The sequence below is a fragment of the Equus quagga genome, chromosome 6 (genome assembly GCF_021613505.1).
Source record: "Equus quagga isolate Etosha38 chromosome 6, UCLA_HA_Equagga_1.0, whole genome shotgun sequence".
NCBI lineage: Eukaryota > Metazoa > Chordata > Mammalia > Perissodactyla > Equidae > Equus > Equus quagga.
In genome coordinates this window covers 97533202-97553358 of record NC_060272.1, presented here as the reverse complement: position 1 = coordinate 97553358, position 20157 = coordinate 97533202, and the positions used below count along the sequence as shown (strand labels likewise).

The window sequence follows — 20157 nt, the reverse complement described above, 5'->3', positions numbered from 1 at the left end:
TATAACATTTTATTAAAGTAAGGAAGACAAGGAAAAGGAAAAGACCATGGAGTCATTTTTTTAAAAAAGATGTTGAGTGACATCAGCATCATGGTGGAGTGAGCTGTTCCCCTAGGCTCTCCTCCACTAAGATACAACAAAAAGAACATTCACAGACCAACAGAGGACATCCAAACAACACAAAAGATGTGTGAGATATCCACGCAGCCAGATGTCTGAAGGGAGGGAGTGCTGGACCCCCCAGGAGGCAGTGACAGGAGGTAAGTGGATCTCCCCTCCTTCCCCAGTGGCAGCGATCTAGGGTGCAGGACCTCATGCAGTGAGTGGCATGCAACTCTGAGAGGAGAAGGGGGGAAAAGGCAGCCTTCCACGGGAATGCTTTCACTCTTGGAGTTGCCTCCCAGTCCACAGGAACACTCCACACTAAGGTGGCTAAGCAATCACGGGAGCACCCTCACCAAGCCGAGGAGCCCAAGCAGGCAGCCAGTGAATGCAGAGTGGGAGCACAGGTGGGAAAGTAGGCACCTTCTCCCCCCGATCCCACTTGGCACATCAGTTCGGTCAGTCAGCCAGGGCAGGAGATCCCTACCAGAGCACCTGTGCCAATGTATGAAGCAGCAGTATGATGCAGAAAGCCCTACTGGCACAGCTTCCAAAGCACAGGCACAACTGAAAGGGCTTACAGCAGGCTCAGATAACACAGCTCCTGCTCCTCCCCTAGTGGTAGCAGGTAGAATCTGTGACCAAATACTACCAATATGCAACACCAAAAGTTCTGCCCATCAAACAGCAGAAAGAAATATATAAACACTCTGGGCCAGAAAGAAAATGACAAGTATCCAGAAATCAATCCTGAAGTCACATAAATTTACAATCTAAATGACAGACAATTCAAGAGTTATCATAAAGAGACTCAATGAGTTACAAGAAAACTCATAAAAGCAGTTCAATGAACTCAGGAATAAAATCAATGAGCAGAGGGAATTCTACATGAAAGAGACTGAAACTATCAAAAAAAAACCAATTGTTGGAGATGTAGAACATAATGAATTAGATTTAAAAAAAAATCGAGAATCCTTAAAAAACAGAGCTGATATTATGGAGGACAGAATTAGTAATTTGGAGGACAGAAATATAGAAATGCTTCAGGTGGAGGAAGAAAGAGAACTAACACTAAAAAGAAATGAAGAAATTCTCTGAGAAATATCTGACTCAATTAGGAAATGCAGCATAAGGGTTAAAGGTATTTCAGAGGGAGAAGAGAGCAAGAAAGGAGCAGAGAGTTTGTTCAAAGAAATAATAGCTAAGAACTTCCCAAACCTAGGTAAGGAGCCTGGAATTACATGTAAATGAAGCTAATATAACTCTTAATTACATCAATGTAAAAAGACCTTCTCCAAGGCATATAGTTGTAAAACTGGCAAAAGTCAATGATAAAGAAAAAATATTAAGGGCAGCAAGGCAGAAGAAGACAACCTAAATAAGTAACCCCTATCAGGCTTTCAGCAGATTTCTCAGCAGAAACCTTACAGGCTAGGAGAGAGTGGAATGATATATTCAAAATTCTGAAAGACAAAAACTTTCAGCCAAGAATACTCTATCCAGCAAAACTATCATTCAGATATGATGGAGAAATAAAAACTTTCCCAGATAAACAAAAGCTGAGGGAGTTCTTTGCCACAAGACCCCTCTATAAGAAATCATCAAGACCGCCCTCATACTTGAAAAAGAAAGAAAGGGTTTCCAAAGCCTTGAGGAAGGAGATAAACAGACAGATAAAATCAGAAAATTGAAGCTCTCTATCAGAACAGGTTAGCAAATGCTTAATTATAACATTAAAGATAAAAGGAAGGAAAGCATGAAAAATAACTATAATCACTTCATTTTAATGACAAACTCACAACACAAAAAGGAATAAGTTGTGACAACAATAACTTAGATGGGGAAGAAGAAAAGGATGGAAACTGATTAGACTAAGGAGATAAGAGGCTATCAGAAAATGGACTATCTCATATACAAGATCTTTTATACAAACCTTACAGTTACCAGTAAACAAAAAACCAGAACAGAGATGCAAATGATAAATAAAGAGAAAACTGAGAAAACCATCATATAGAATCACAAAAGTGAACTAGCAGTTGGAAATACACAGGACAAGAAACAAGGGAAATACAGAACAATCAGAAAACAAGTGATAAAATGGCAGCACTAAGTCATCGTATATCAATAGTCACTCTAAATGTAAACGGATTGAATTCTCCAATCAAAAGGCAGAGGGTGGATGGATGGATTAAAAAACAATACCCAGCAATATGCTGCCTCCAGGAACCACATCTCAGCTCCAAAGACAACAGGCTCAGAGTGAAGGGATGGAAGATGAAGCTCCAAGCTAAAAGCAAGCAAAAGGAAGTAGGTGTTGCCATACTTATATTAGACAAAATAGACCTCAAGATAAAAAAGGCAATGAGAGACAAAGAAAAGTAGTATATAATGATCAAAGGGACACTGCACCAAGAAGACATTACACTTACAAATATATATGTACCTAACAAATCAGCACCAAAATACATAAAACAACTATTAACAGACCTTAAAGGAGAAATTAATAGCACCATAATAATAGTAGGGGACCTCAACACCCTACTTATATCAATGGATAGATCATCCAGACAGAAAGTCAACAAGGAAATAGTGGACTTAAACAAAAAAACTAGACCAGATGGACTTAAGAGATTTATACAGAACACTCCATTCAAAATCAGCAGAATACACATTCTTCTCAAGTACACAAGGAACATTCTCAAAGATAGAACTTATGTTTGGAAACAAGGCAAGCCTCAATAAATTTAAGAAGATTGAAATCATAGAAAGCATCTTTTCTGACCATAATGCTATGAAATTAGAAGTCAGCTACAAGAAAAAAGCTGGGAAAGTGACAAATATGTGGAGACTAAATAACATGCAACTAAACAATAATGAAGAAATTAAAGGAGAAATCAAAAAATATCTAGAGGCAAATGAAAGTGAAAATACACCATACCAACACATATGGGATGCAGCAAAAGTGGTTCTAAGAGGGAAATTCACAGCAATACAGTCCCACCTTAACAAACAAGAAAAATCTCAGGGCTGGCCCAGTGGTGCAGCAGTTAAGTTCACATGTTCCTTTTCGGCAGCCTGGGATTCGCCGGTTCGGATCCTGGGTGTGGACATGGCACCACTTGGCATGCCATGCTGTGGTAGGCATCCCACATATAAAGTGGAGGAGGATGGGCATGGATGTTAGCTCAGGGCCAGTCTTCCTCAGCAAAAAGAGGAGGATTGGCAGCAGTTAGCTCAGGGCTAATCTTCCTCAAAAAAAAAAAAAAATCTCAAATAAGCAAACTTAAACTACATCTAACAGAATTAGAAAAAGAAGAATAAACAAAGCCTGAAGTCAACAGAAGGAGAGAAATAATAAAAATTAGAGCAGAAATAAATGAAATAGAAACCAAAAAAACAGTACAAAGTATCAATGAAATTAAGAGCTGGTTCTTTGAGAAGATAAACAAAATTGACAAACACTTAGCCAGACTCACCAAGAAAAAAAGAGAGAAGGTTCAAATAAATAAAGTTAGAAATGAAAGAGGAGAAATTACAACAGATACCACAAAGTATAAAGGGTTCTAAGAGAATACTACGAAAAACTATATGCCAACAAATTGGACAATCTAAAAGAAATGGACAAATTCTTAGACTCATACAACCTCCCAAAACTGAATCAATAAGAAATAGAGAATCTGAATAGATCAATCATAAGTAAAGAGATTGAAACAGTTACCAAAAAACTCCCAAAAAATGAAAATCCAGAACCAGACGTTTTCTCTGGAGAATTTTACCAAACATTCAAAGAAGATTTAATACCTATCCTTCTCAAACTATTCCAAAAACTTGAAGAAGACAGAGCGCATCCTAACTCATTCTATGAAGCCAACATCACCCTGATCCCCAAGCCAGACAAGGACAACACAAAAAAGGAAAATTACAGGCCAACATCACAGATGAACATAGATGAAAAAATCCTCAACAAAATATTGGCAAACTGAATACAGCAATACATTAAAAGGACCATACACCATGATCAAGTGGGATTTATAACAGGAACGCAGGGATGGTTCAACATCCACAAATCAATGAATGTGATACATCACATCAACAAACTGAGGAATAAAAACCACATGATTATCTCAATAGATACAGAGAAAGCATTTGACAATATCCAACATCCATTTATGATAAAAACTCTCAATAAAATGGGTATAGAAGGAAAGTACTTTAACATAATAAAGGCCATATATGACAAAGCCACAGCCGAAATCATACTCAATGGGGAAAAACTGAAAGCCATCCCTCTGAGAACGTGAACAAGACAAGGGTGTCCCCTCTCTCTCGCCACTCTTATTCAATATAGTACTGGAGGTTTCATCCAGAGCAATTAGGCAAGAAAAAGAAATTGGCAAGGAAGAAGTGAAACTCTCACTGTTTGCAGACAACACGATTCTATACATAGAAAACCCTAAAGAATCCATCAGGGGTTGGCCCCATGGCCGAGTGGTTAAGTTTGAGTGCTCCACTTTGGCGACCCGGGATTTTGCCATTTCAAATCCTGGGCGCAGACATGGCACTGCTCATTAGGCCATGTTGAGGCAGCCTCCCACATGCCATAACTAGAAGGGCCACAACTAATAATATACAACTATGTAGTGAGGGGATTTGGGGAGAAAAAGCAGAAGAAAAAAAAGAATCCATCAGAAAACTATTAGAAATAATCAACAACCACAGCAAAGTTGCAGGGTACAAAATCAACTTACAAAAATCAGTTACATTTCTATACTCTAATAATGAACTAACAGAGAGAGAACTCAAGAATACAATCCCATTTACAATTGCAGCAAAAAGAATAAAATACCTAGAAATAAATTTAACTAAGGAGGTGAAAGACCTATACAATAAAAACTATAAGACATTATTGAAAGAAATCGATGATGACATAAAGAAAGGGGAAGATATCCCATACTCATGGATTGGAAGAATAAACATAGTTAAAATGCCCATATTACCTAAAGCAATGTACAAATTCAACACAATCCCAATCAGAATCCCAATGACATTCTCCACAGAAATAGAACAAGGAATCCTGAAAGTCATATGGGGCAAGAAAAGACCCCAAAAAACTAAAGCAATCTTGAAAAATAAGAACGAAGCTGGAGGCCTCACAATCCCAGACTTCAAAATATACCACAAAGCTATAGTAATCAAAACAGCATGGGACTGGTACAAAAACAGACACACAGATCAATGGAACAGAATTGAAAGCCCAGAAATAAAACCACACAGCAATGGACAGTTAATCTTCGACAAAGGAGCCAAGAACATACAATGGAGAAAGGAAAGTCTTCAATAAATGGTGGGAAAACTGGACAACCACATGCAAAACAACGAAAGAAGACTGTTATCTTTCACCATCTACAAATTTAACTCAAAATGAGTTAAAAACTTTAAGGTAAGATGTGAAACCATAAAACTGCTAGAATAAAATACAGCCAGTACACTCTTTGATATTGGTCTTAGAAGAATCTTTTCAAATACCACGTCTATTCAGGCAAGGGAAACAAAAGAAAAAATAAACAAATGGAACTACATCAGGCTAAAGAGCTTCTGCAAAGCAAAGCAAACCAGGAACAAAACGAAAAGACAACCCACTAACTGGAACAACCCACCATATATCCGACAAGGGGTAATCTCCAAAATATATAAAGAACTCATACAACTCAACAACAAAAAAACAAACAACCAGATCAAAAAATGGGCACAGGACACGAACAGACATATTTCTGAAGAAGATATACAGATGGCCAATAGGCACATGAAAAGATATTCAACATCACTAATCATTAGGGAAACGCAAATCAAAACTACAATGAGATATCACCTTACACCTGTTAGAATGGCTATAACTTCCAAGACAAAAAACCAACAAATGTTGGAAAGGATGTGGAGAAAAGGGAACCCTCAAACACCACTGATGGAAATGCAAACTGGTACAGCCACTATGGAAAACAGTATGGCGATTTCTCAAAAACTTAAAAATAAAAATACCATACGAAATAGCTACTCCACTGCTTCTTATCCAAAGAACTTGAAATCAACAGTTCAAAGAGACTCATGCATCCATATGTTCGTTGCAGCACTATTCACAACAGTGAAGACGTGGAAGCAACCTAAGTGCCCATCTACTGATGAATGGATAAAGATGATGTGGTGCATACATACAATGCAATACTACTCAGCCGTAATAAAAAAAAAATGACAAAATCATCCCATTTGCAACAACATGAATGGAGCTTGAGTGAAATAAGGCAGACAGAGAATTATCAAAATGCATGGAAAAAACTTTATAAGAGAATCTCTTATATTCCGTACAGTGAAATATTATGTAGCCACTAAAGATGTGGTAAATTATGCTTATTGACATGGAAACATATCCACGTTTAGTGGGGGAAGGGGAAGGAGACGACAACAGAAGCATGGATATTACATGATTCCAGTGTTCATTTTAAAAACGTTGCTCTGTTTGTGTGTAGAAAGTTTCTGAAAGCAGATATCTGAAAAAGTTAACAATGGTTTGTTTTTAATAGTGGGATTATGGAAAACTATCCCCTTCTTCTCTTACTTGCTCTCTTTGCTTTACCTGAAAACAAGAGTATATAATACTTTTATCATCAGAAAAAGAAATCAAGAATTTTATTTTGTGGGAGAGGGAGAAAATTCAACTTTTCTTAGGTATATCTCTCTTGAAGCAACAACTAATTCCACAAAAAATAAATATATTTATGATTGTTTTCTACAAAAAAGATCTTACTGATGCTACTAATTTGTTTGTTTTTTTTAAAAAAAAAAAAGATCTTTGAGAGTAGAAATGTCATCTGCTGCTACATGCAAGCTCAGGGTTGTTTTCACTCATCCACAAATGGAGAGTCAGCAGGAAGTAAGAAAGACAAAGACTGTGCTCTCCTAGGGCACACTTTATAGTGGTGCACAGAAGCCCTGAGCAATTCCTGTGGGGAGCGCAGGTCAACAGAGGCAGCAGGACAGTTCAGGTAACTGATAGTTCAGACCCCTAATGAGGGCTCCCTGCAGGGACTCTTCTTCAGGTCCAATCTCTCACCTGTCCTCCTCTCCTCTCCTCTATGGGTCTCCTTCCCCAACATCTCCCCACCCCACAGAGAACCACGTACCTGATCTGTCTCCCTTTTCTGACCTAAATGAGCCTCCAACCTTTATTTACACTAACCTCTAATTGACTGACAACAATTCCCAGAGTCCCTCCCAAGCCCCCTACCCCAACCAGGTGAAGACTCCTGGACCAAAGGAGGAAAAAAGCAAAGAAAGAGGTGAAGATGGAGGCAGAGAGTGGAGTGATGCAGCCACAATGCAAGGAACCCCTAGAGCCTCCAGAAGCTGGAAGGGGCAAGGAAGAGATTCTCTCCTACAGCTTCTGGAGACAGCACGACCCTGCTGACCCCTTAATTTCAGACTTCTGGCCTCCAGAACTATGAGAGAATACAATTCTGTTGTTTTAAGCCCCTCACCTGCAACAAAAGGAAACTAGCAAACGAATTAATGAACATATACTATATATCCAACACTATCCTAGGCACATCTATGTAGCCGCCCCTGAGGCAGGAAGGGTTAATAATCACTGGAAAAAGCTTGCCAACAAACTGTGACCTGGAGGTGAGAAGGCCGGTTAGCCAATGACGGGTAAGACCTCCACGGGGAGGCAACCTAAGACAGGCATCGGTCACCTGGGGGCACAGATGGAGACACAATATCGGGAGCAGGAGGGGCCGTTGCCTAGGAGGCCTTGCATGCTCCGAGATAAAATATACGAGCACAGCAATAACATGATAATATCAAAACAGAGGCCAAGGGAGGGCTCCTTGAGAAATCACTAAGAATTCTTGGCATTCGCTAATTACTTCATCCAGACCACCTGTGTATGTTTAACAGCTGTAAGCTATGTATATATTGAAATGCTGGTTATAATAAACTCAGAGTGGCCATCAGCCCTCTCCGCATCTATCCTGATGTGTACATTGGATTGCGACACCAACAATCTAACATACTTTATCTCAACTAAATCTCACAACAAAAGGTAGATGTAGACAGTTCCTTCCCTTTTATATTAAGAAAACAATTTGACAGATATTAACTCCATTGCCCAAGGTCACAGGCAGTAAATGGCAGCGCTTTGGTCTGTTGGAGCTCACTACATTCTGTTGCCTCAGGGGATCCGGACCAAAAACTCAAAGGATGGTCAGCATTTCTCAGCCAAAAGTCAAAGACTGAAGAGGACCTGTGCCTCCAGAGGGCCTTCCCCCTCCCTGGCCCTCTGCCCCAAAGGGTGGGAGAATTTTGCAGAAGATTAAACTTATCAAAAAAGGCAGGGGCATACCTTCTGCTGCCTTGGATGAAAAAGTCTCCCTTTCTCCAGGCAGCATCCAGCCTTCCACCTCCTTGTAAGGATTCCCAACTCTCCACCCAAGGACACTGGTGGATTCTAGCCCTCCCTGACCCTCTCCTCTCGCTCCTACAGATACTACCAAAATGGCCATCTCAAAGCACCACTGTGAGCAGGACGCACAGTGGTACCTTCAGAGGTCTATCTATAAAAGCTCTGTCTCGTTTCAACACCTTCCCTGTCTGGGACCACACTCCCTACATTTCAAATGTCATCTTCCCTGTCTATCAAAGCTCATATCACATTCTTCTCAGGCTAGTGTGCTTACTGCTCTTCAGCCATTCCCATTCCTGCATCAACACTTCCCCTCCTCTCTTCCACCATCCATCCATCCAACCCTAAGGACTCTTGGAGGCTCTGCTAAAGTCTCCACTCTTCCATGAAACCTCCCCTGACCATGCTGTCCCCTAAAGATTTCTTCCTCTCTTCTGACTGTCACTCACAATTCCGTACCACCATATATCCTGCCTTCCTCCAGCTGTGAGTTCACATGCATTAACTTAATAAGGAAGGGTCCTGCTTGGACCTCTCCACTCTGTACAGATGACAACTGAACGTCTTGCTCCAGAGCAGACCCCCAGCCAGGACCTGTCAGTACTCACAGCTATGTATTTTCTGCAGAGAGAGGTACTTTTCCAGGTTCCTCCTGAGCTTCATCTCATTTCCATACTTGCCCACGGTCCCGTCATCGGACAGGATGAAGTGGGAGTGCATGCTGTTGAGTGTGGTGAGCTTGCTGAGGGGGTTGCCCAGAGTCTGGTACAGGCACACCACCTGCGAGACAGCAAGGACAAGAGGGTGTCAGAGTTCGAGATCCTTTCCAGGACTCAACTGCTGCAAAGACCAGTCTCTAAGCACTACAGAGTTCCTGTTGAGGTTAAAAAGTACTAGCTACTACCTAGAGCAGTGCTTCTTAAGCTGATACCTTGCTTTCCAAGGATCAATTTGGGGTTTTTTAATTTCCCATTTTTTATTGATGGATACATGGTCCTACTATGTGTGACTAGTACACAGTTTGTGCTATATGAGACTCACAATGCAAGTTCAACAACACTCGAAAACATCATGCTCAATAAGCCCATGAACCATATGCTTGGATGTCACATTGCTAAAAATGGTTCTAAATATTCATTTTCAATTTTTGTACTTACCTTGTTTCAGATCATTAAAAGACTATTCAAGGATCTGCATCAGTACACAGACTACATCATTACCTAGAAAATACACCTTTTAATAGATCTATTCCAGAATAATATTTTGACACATTTTTTGTACTATTCCAAATGAAATGAAGAATAACAGCCAACCAACCAAATGGAGATTCATTCAATATAAAACATTCAGATTTTGATTAACATTTATTGACTCTTCCTTAAATTACTCCAATTCTTACTTGTGTTTAGAGATGAAAGTAGAGCATTTGCAATCAGAGATCCCAAGTTTGTCCAGATTCTTTTACTAACTTTGACTCTAGATAATTTCTAACTCCTTTCTCAGGCTTATTTCCCTCATGCGTAAGTGACAATGATAATAATTCCTACATAAGAGGGTTGCTGTGAGAATTAAAAGAAAGAACAGATTTAAAAAGCATTACAAACTTTAAAAACTTTAGTCTTTAAAAGTTACCTTTATAATTCCTAAGCATGACACTGAAGCCAGAATCCAAAAAGAAAGAAACTGATAGATTTAATACATATTTTTTATTAATGGAAAAATGGTCATAAATAATACAAAATAAAAACTGGGGAAAATTCAGAATATGTAGCAAACAAAAATGTTAATAGACTGAGTTACAATGTAAAAGGTCTTTAAAATATAAAAACTGTGTTTAAAAATGCACAAAACCTAGATGTAAAGATGTTGAACCTTACTAGTAATCAGAGAAATGTAAGTAAAAATAATTAGGTATTATTTTACACCTATTAGAAGGGCAAAGTTTTAAAAACACCAGAAAACACAATGGTATATGGCAATGGTACAGGGAAATTGGCACCCTCATACCTTGTTGGTAGGAATGTAAACTGTTACCACATTTCTAGAAGGTAATGTGTCATGTTTTTAAAGGTAACTGACAACTAGCTCAAGCATTCCACTCTGAGAATTACTCCTAGGGAAATAAGCCAGCTAGTTTCAAAGATTTATTTATCTTACCACAACATTAATATGATTTTTTTGCAAAAGTGAGAGCAGGAAACCCACCTAAACAGACAATAATAGAGGAATAGTTCAACAAATTGCAGTACTTTAATACAGTAGAATATCATCAGGAGCGAAAAATCAAAATGCACCCTTGGCCTCCAAATGTGGTCTCTCACTACTCTTTCTCACTAAAAGCAACCAGCCATTTCTCTAGGAGAAAAAAATATATACAATGAGCCTGGAACATTTTTTCATATCAAAACAAAAGGAAGCTATGAAAAAAATGACTAGAATTGTGTTAAAAGGACTCAGGAGACAACTTGAAATGGCTCCGCTGACCAAAATGGTACAATTTGAGCTGACTAAGAATACCAACTGTAATGGATTAGTGGATGGAAACATACCAAATACAGTTGGACCTCTGTATCCACTGGTTCTGCATCCGCGGATTCAACCAACCACGGATGGAAAGGCCTGTGACGGTTGCCTCTGAACATGTACAGACTTTTTTCCTTGTCATTATTCCCTAAACAATATAGTATAACAACTATTTGCATAGTATTTACATTTTCTTAAGTATTATAAGTAATCTAGAGATGATTTAAAGTATACGGGAGGATGCGAGTAGGTTATATGCAAATACTACACCATCTTATATAAGGGACTTAAGCATCCGCGGATTTGGTATTAATTTGGCATCCATGGCCCAACCCCCTGTGGATACCAAGGGATGACCACATATTTAAATTCATGAATTAAAAAAAACAACTCACTTTTCACCTTGGAGAATGGTAGGTAACCAATCACTGTTTTGAAAACTGGCAAATAAAAGGAAAGAATCAGGCATTCATCCTGCACTTTCCTATGTGATTGTATGACAAGGTAAACCAAGTGGTTGATGAGAAAAATTTTTCTCCTTATAGAGTATTTAAGCTAACGTAGGGGATGAAGAGAATTCCTCTACCCTCTACGTCCTTCTGGCTGAGCTACAAATTAAATTGACATGAGACAGAATAACAGGAGAAAATCAAACAAAGCTTCATAACATGTATACACAGGAGAAACCCAGGAAAACTAAGCAACTTGCCAGAATGACCAAAACACCCACCTTAAATATCATCTTTAGGGAAAGATAAAGGAGGATGTTGGGATAGTGGTTTGGGACTTCAAAGGGGAGGAAGGCAATCCACATGGAAATAGAAAAGCAAATGTTTGGTAGATAAGAATGGGCTTAGCAAGGACCCTCACAGTCTGTTGATACCCAGAGTCATCTATGGTGAAGGCCTCTCCTGGCGACAGGCCTTTTATGTTAAATTCTTTTAGGCAGTCAAGTGGAAGGTCAAAGTTTCTTTCAGACTCTTTTCTTCTTAAAAAGAATCAAGGCAAGGCAAAGACACACATTTTGGGCTGGCCAAATCTAATCTCCCACACTAATAAATGAAGACAGAACACTATAATGAAATGTCAGCAGTTTGAACACTATCGAAATAATGAATCTAGGCAATGACATCATAATAAGTGAGACGATCATGTGTTACAAGGGAAGGACACCCCTCCTCCTATGGCATAAACTTGAACAAAAAAAAACATGAATCTGATCAGAACTTAGGATCAAACTACCAATTTACAGGAAGGACAGGAGATAAAGAAACAGGGTAACCCTACTAGAAGAGATTAAGTCTGCAAAATCCAAACTGTGGGAAACTCTTCAGGACAAATGACCTAGTTTCTTCAACAAATAAATTGCCAAAAAAGAAAAAAAAAAAAGAGAGAGGGAGAGAAAATCCATAGATTAAGTGATTGAAAGTTACTCAGGGAAAAAAATAAGTGACTCAAGAGCAATAGCAACCCATCACAACATTGGGAACTCCTTTGGATAATGAAATCAAACAACTAAAAAATTATAAGACAATTAGAAACTTGAACATAGATTGGATATTTGATGATATTCAAGAATTTTTAATTTTTTAGTTATGATAATGGCAATGTGGTTATATATTTTAAGTTGCCATATATTGTAGAAATACATACTAAAATATTTCTCAGTGAAATTATTTGATGTCTGGAATTTGCTTCAAAATAATGGAAAGAGGAGATGAGGAATGGATAAAGGAATAAATGAAACAAAATTGGCTATGAGTTCATAACTGTTAAAGCTGGGAGGTGGGTACATAGGAATTCATTATTCTAATCTCTCGACTCTTTTAATATGTTTGAAATTTTCCAAAATGATAGTTAAAATAAACCGTAAACATGTCTATTTTAATTGAAATAGAGAAATAACTAGGTGAAGTAGTTAAGTGAAAAAGCAGATTCACAGCAGTGGGTTTCTATTGTAACTTTTTTTACATACATAATTTTTTTTACTATACATATGTACACATACATAGAAAAGATTCTGTAGAAAAGATAAACACCAAAATATTAACAGTGGTTATCTTTCTTAACACTTTTTGTAATATCTGAGATTTTTATCAAAAATATACATGAGTCATAAACAGATTTAGACAAGTCCGTTCCCTTTAAAAAAACAGATAGGATCAAAGAATCGATACCCAGGAATGAATGAAGCAGAGAGTAGTACGAGATGAGGGGAAAAAAGGGCCAAATCACGAATGTCTCTTGTTTCACTAAATGCATGCCATCACAAAAGCTTGGCTATTACTCTAAGAAAGACAGCAGCCATGGAAGGATTTCTCACAGAGGAGTAGCATGATCTGATTTCTATTTTAGAAGAATCATTCTGGCTACTGAGTTGAGACTAGACCATAATAAAAGACAAAGATGACAGTAGGGAAGGCTATCACAATCATACAGGTGACACAAAATGGTGGCTTGCACCCGCTCAGTAACAGTGGAGGTAATAAGAAGAGGTCAGATCCTGGATATATTTTTAAAGTGAAGTTGAGATAACTTACTGATGGATCAGGTTTGAGGAGTGAAATAAAGATCACTCCAGAATTAGTCCAAGGTTTTTGGCTTGAGCAAGGACAGGATTGTGACTTTCCAAGACAGGGAAAGGGAGGAAGTAGGAAGTTAGGAGTTGGTTTTGCACATCTTACATTCAAGATGTCTATTAGATACCCAGATACAGTGCTAAGTGGGCAATCGGATACATGTTCTCTTCCTTCTGTTGTGAAGGATTTTCTACTTACATCTTTTCCAATGAGATCTCTTTGATTCTCAATGACTCCCCAAGGAGGGATTCCAACTGTCCAGATTTTTCTCAAGGAGTGGGAAGAATGGGCTTTCAGGGCATCCCCAACATGTTTGGACACTCCTATGAACAAACAGTTTAGAAGCCAAACTTTAATTCACAAATCATGCAAAATACCATGACTGCTGGAAAGAGACAAATAGACAAGTATATGCAAAAGGCCGTTATTAGGGAAAGTTGCTGGCACAGTGGAATTAATTTCTGATATATTGGCTTCCTCTACTCCCTCTTGACACCTCTCCTGTCACTGACTTCTCTACCTGAAGAATTCTCCTCTCCCACTGGGCAATCTCTGCTTACAACCTCAATTCTGACCCTATTCTTGACTGATCAGAATGTCCTACAAACCCAGCCCTGACATCAGGAATGTTCTAAGTATTTTTTTCTCTAACCTTCTCTACTATTTCAGCAAAATATCCTGCAGATGTGTCTGTTGCTTCATTAAGGTAAATTAATTCAATAGCTTTATATACATAAATATTCCAGAACTAACACATTAAATTTTGACTTTCTGGGATTAATAATAATAACAATAATTATAATAGCCAATACTTACTAAACTCTATGCACCAGGTGCTTTTTGAAGTATTTTATATGTATGTACACTTTAAGTAGGAACTTTTTTTAGTCTATCTTATAAGCAAAAATTGAGGCACAAAGTTAAATATTTGTCCAAGGTTGCAGAGTTTGTAATTTGTAGAGCTTGGATTCCAATCCAGGATATCTGACTTTTCTTTCTAAAACAGACTTTACTTTTTAGAGCAGTTTTAGGTTCACAGCAAAATTCACCTGAAAGCACAGAGATTTCTCATATACCTCCTGCCCCTACACACCCACAGCTTCTCCCACTATCAACATCACCCACCAGGGTGGTACATTTTTACAACGGATGAACATACATTGGCACATCATTATCACCCAAAGTCCACAGTTTACATTTGGGTTCTCTCTTGGTGGTGTACATTCTCTGGGTTTGGACACAAGTATAATGAGATGTATCTACCATTATAGTATCATACAGGATTGTTTCACTGCCCTAAAAATCCTCTGTGCTCTGCCTTTTCATCCTTCCTGCCCTCTAACCGGTTGCAACCACTGATTTTTTTACTGTCTCCACAGTTTTGCCTTTTTGAGGATGTCACATGGTTGGAATCATGCAGTATGTATCATTTTGAGATTGGCTTATTCTGCCTTTTAAGCACAACACTGCATTATACCACTTACTCTTCCTCTACATAGTACTAACCTTGTAAGTGTCATTAGCACCGGGGAAAAAAAACTCGACATTGTGTGTGTATCTGATGCATAGCACTTAAATCATTTCCCTCTTTCCAGCACCTTCCTCTCCAACCCATCTTTTGCATTTCTCCCAGAGTCATTTTCTAGAACTGGGGTTCTGGACCTCAGGCAAACAATATCAACTGTAGAGTCATCCACTGCAACAGAGATTCAAATTCCATAGGTGAGGCAGAGGTTACCAGCATTGTGTGGTGGGCTTTTTTCAGCAGCCTACGTGTGATCCTAATACATATTGTTTGTTGAGACTCTCTGTTAAACCAGACCTGACAGTGTCATTTCCCATTAATTCTCCTGTTCAAAATCCTTTGAGGGCTTCCTGCTACACAGAGAATAAAACCTCATCCCATCAGTGTGGCACCCAATCTGGCTCCAGTGTCCCTTACTGTCACTGTCTTCGGCCACATGGCATATCCAGCTGGTGGCCTTATCACCTCTTTCTACACGTGCCTTAATCTCCAGCTGTGTGCTTGGCCCTGAGCTGTACCTCTGCCTACAATGCCTCTTCCCACTCTTCCCTAAAGCCCACACCACGTGCTATATCCTTCCCCAAGCCTTCCCAGGTGCCCTCAGCTAGAACTAGAATTCATCTTCTTCCTTTTACCCCCAAACACTTTCTTTGTATCTCAACTATGACCCAAGCAGCATCGATTTTTAGTCAGCTGTTTATTGTCTGTCATAGCCCACCCCCTACTAAACCCAGGGCCAATATCTTCCTCATCTTTCATCCATAGGGTCTATCTAAATACTTTATATGCAGTAGATTTTCATGCCAAGTTATGTTCAACTACAGTTGAGAAGCATCTCAACTCAAGAATAGGCAGAAGCTCATAAGCAGAGCTTCTCAAATTTAAAAGTATACACGAATCATCTGGGATTTTGTCAAAATTTGTATTCTGCTCCTGCAGGTCTAGGGTGGGGTCTAAAATCTGTATTCCCAACAAGTTCCCAGGGCATGTGGCTGCTGCTGATCCAGGGACCACTTGTCGAGTTGTCAGGCCCTAAGGAGTTGTGGTTGAATCAGGTCAGACCCTGAGTATTGCTTAAAGAAGCTCCAAGCATGCCTCATTTCTCATTTCTTTTATTCATGTGTACTATTTTGATAGTTTTCACACTATTATATTTGTGTTCCTTAATTGACTCCAACCTAAAATGTTTAAAAAAAAAAGCAATAAGTAAAATAAAACATGTAACGCAGATAGTTATTCACAGAAAAAGCCTTGCCCAAGTCTACCTTTTCCTGAATGCTGCAAAACTTCCCCACTCATCTCTTTTTTCACTGGAAATAAAGTAAATAATATACAATGGACTTAGAACTCTGTCACCTTCACTTTCTTCCGAGAATGTAAAACAATAATCATCTCAATAAAATGTACAAGATAATCCATCAGTGACAGGTCAAATCCCTTGGTTTTATTCTGCTTTGTTTTTTCAATCATTTGCTTCCTTCATTCCTTTTCAGTAAAAAGAAATTATTTGTTAAATCAGTACATGTTGCTAAATGCTTAGGCAGATGTGTAGGCCCTGGCCACTAGCTCACAACCACGTGGGAGAGCTAATACACAGACTCATTCTAACAGGGAGGGCAAAACACAGACATGCTACAAGTGCTACAGGCAGTAAATGCTACAGAAATTAAGAGACAAAAGTCAGCAATTGAGATAGAGAATGCTCATGGGTATGTGGGCATCTAAGATAGATCTTAAAAGACGGACAGAATTTAATAGGACACATTGGCTTGGGCATCCCAAACCAAAAGAGGGAGAAGTAAAGCAAAGACGGAAAGCCACAGCTGTTATTGTGATTTATAATAAGAAATATATATTTGGTCTTTGTCCTGTTTCTGGCACAGAGCTCCTTAAATCCTTGGAATTTCTTAAGTCATGAGAGTGACAAAGGTATCTCTTGTTATGTTAATAAGGTGACTTTTGGACTGCAACCAAGAGTGGGGTCTGGTTGCCAGGGGAACCAACCACGTGATTTGAGGGTTGGAAATTTCAGTCCTTCCCCCCAACTCTGAGGAGAGGAATGGGGCTGGAGATTGAGTTCAATCACCAACAGCAATGATTTAACCAATCATGCCAATGTAATGAGGCCTCCATAAAAACCCCAAAGGACAGGGTTCAGAGAATTTCCAGGTGGGTGAACATGTCGAGATGCACGGAGGGCATGGAAGCTCTGTGCCCCTTACCTTGCCCTATGTGTCTCTTCCACTTGGCTGTTCCTGAGTTATATCTTTTACAATAAATTAGTAATCTAGTAAGTAAACTGGTTTCCTGAGTCCTGTGAGCATGTCTAATAAATTAATCAAACCCAAGGAATGGATCGTGGGAACCTCTGATTTATAGCCAGTCAGTCATAAGTACAAGGAACAACCTGGACTTGTGATTGGCATCTGAAGTAAGGACAGTCTTGTGGGACTGAGCCCTTAACCCGTGGAATCTGACACTATTTCCAGCTAGATAGTGTCAGAATTGAGTTGAACTGTAGGATACCTAGCTGGTGTTGGAGAATTGCTTGGTGTGGGGAAAGAATCCACACATTGGAATTGGTGTCAGAATCATAAGAGGTGAGTAACAGACTGGTAAGAGGAGGGTTGGTGTAGTCACTAGTTCTCAACCCTGGCTGCACATTAGACATTCTTTAAAAGCTCCACTCTGAAAAACTCTGAAAAAGATTTGCTGGCAGCAGTGGGATCCAAAGGAGACTTCTGACAGCTTTGGGGACAATGAGAAGCAAAGGCATGGTACCCACAAACCCTACCCTCTGAGTTCTCTGTCCTTCTCACGGTTTCTGAGAGCCGTAAGTAAGTTCCTCTCTGCTCTGAGCTCCGCTTTCTTTCCATCGAGCTCCCAACCTACTTGGCTTTCCAGTCCAGGGCTTAGTGAGCCAGCTTGAGTCGGCAAACAGTTCCAACAGGAACCCGAGTCCCTAGCCCTTGGTTCAGTCCTCAGTTCTCCATTTGATTGAAATCCTGGTCCGCAGTCTTGATTTGTTGACATCTGCTTGTTTAGTCCTTTCCCCAGTACCCAGTTCCACAATGGGAGTTGCTAATGGTGTGCACAAAGCCCTCGATTGGCCAGTCTTCAGTAACATCTCTTTGGTTAATGCTGGTGTGTTAATGTGCACACTTGTTTGTCTTGTTTTATGTAGGTAAAGGTTATTGCTAATGGGAATCACGGAAGCTAAAAGCCACAAAATTGATGCACATGGGGCGAGTACTTAAAATCTGTTAGAGCGCTTACTTACTTAACTCTAAGTTAACCCTAAGACTCCTGTGTTAGGATACATTGGTCACAGAATGGATTAGATTACCACTAGGTCACCTGTCCACCTCAAGAAAATTTCCTTGCAATGAGGTACACTGTAAAACACCACACAATCCCCAACCCAGCAGCACATCCCTCTTAGGTATTAATGTGGCTCTGAGACACCCAAGGCTTAGCTAAAGAAATGGGATCCTTAAGTTCCAAAGAGTTGAGCATGCCACTTTCCAGTACAGCTGCTTACTTTATGTCCAAGAACTGTGGTCCCGGAAGCTGTAAATATATACAAAAATGACAAAATCTTACTAAAAACAACCTAGAATTACCATAGTCATTATGCGGAACATTCCAATTAGACAAGATCATTCATTTAAGAAGTGCACTTGAAAGCAAGGGTCCCCAAATCCCACAAACAGAATGAGATACCTATTTTAACTGGCATGCAGAAGCTTCCAAGAGGCTTCAAGATTCCAAAATAGCTTCACTGAAAAATTCATTGCAAAAGGCTAATGAAAAATTAAAGACATAAGACGTACATAAAACAAAAGACAATAAGATGGACATGCTCCTACTGCTCCCCTCTATCTTGCTTTACCTGAGTACTCAGGCTCTACTAATTCTCTCTCTGAACTCCTTTTTCACTCTGAACATACTATTAAATAGTTATCTTTTAAAATATAGTCATGTGCCCCATAAAGACGTTTCAGTCAACAACAGACTGCATATGCGAGGGTGGTCCCATAACATTAGTATCATATAGCCTAGGTGAGTAGTAGGCTATACCATCTAGGTTTGTGTAAGTACACTCTCTGATGTCCACATGACAAAATCATCTAACAATGCATTTCTCAGAATATATCCTCATCATTAAGCAACAGATTACTATAAAACCACCCAAGACTGCAGGAGATCCTCCCCAGGTATCTTTAATTCTTTGGTCAAAGACCAAACTAAGGGCCATAGTTAAGAATTTCCTAAATCCAGGGAAGATCTCCAAAAGTTTCCTGAAGAATTTAAAGTCTTTATCAGGGCATATGACCCAGGGCTGCTAGATGTTTATCAGTTTGTGCACAAGCTGTTAGGACCTAGTGAAGCCCCCAAAAAATGCGGGAAGTAGAATGGTATAATCCCGAGGATAATATTCGAGATACTCAATCTTCAACACGGCACCATTCATCAGGACATATTGAGGCGGCATCCCACATGCCACAACTGGAAGGACTCATAACTAAAATCTACAACCACGTGCTAGGGGGATTTGGGGCGGAAAAGCAGGAAAAGAAAAGAAGATTGGCAACAGTTGTTAGTTCAGGTGTCAATCTTTAAAAAAAAAAAGAAAGTGTCCTTAAACCTTTAAGAAAAAAAGAGAGAGGAAGATCGACACGGATGTTAGCTCAGGGCCAGTCTTCCTCAGCAAAAAGAGGAGGATTGGCAGCAAATGTTAGCTCAAGGCTAATCTTCCTCAAAAAGGAAAATAAAAAAAATTTAATAAGAAACTGCCAAATTCTGATAGATACTAGAGCTACAGTCTTTACTTTAAATCCCACTCTGATAGGGTAATAAATCCCTTGGAGTAAAAAAAGTTTCCATAGTCGGGATATCTAATATAATTCAGAGAGAATTTCCATGTCAACCAGCATAAATGACTCTGGGACCTTTCACTGGAAAACATCCCT

At 39.3% G+C, this 20157-nt stretch overlaps 1 protein-coding gene across 2 annotated transcripts in view; it reads right to left on the bottom strand.

Moving 5' to 3' along the window:
• TRPM6 (transient receptor potential cation channel subfamily M member 6) overlaps positions 1-20157 on the bottom strand; it is a 141282-nt gene that overhangs the window by 83593 nt on the left and 37532 nt on the right. Inside the window, exons 6-7 of one of the 2 annotated variants that reach the window (XM_046664948.1) lie at positions 13858-13982; positions 9166-9337 (exon numbers count right to left, since the gene is read on the bottom strand). In XM_046664948.1, the coding sequence (XP_046520904.1) occupies positions 9166-9337; positions 13858-13982 (297 nt within the window). Of the gene's footprint in view, positions 1-9165; positions 9338-9956; positions 10019-13857; positions 13983-20157 lie in introns of those variants that run through there. The other variant, XM_046664949.1, reaches the window with a different exon arrangement.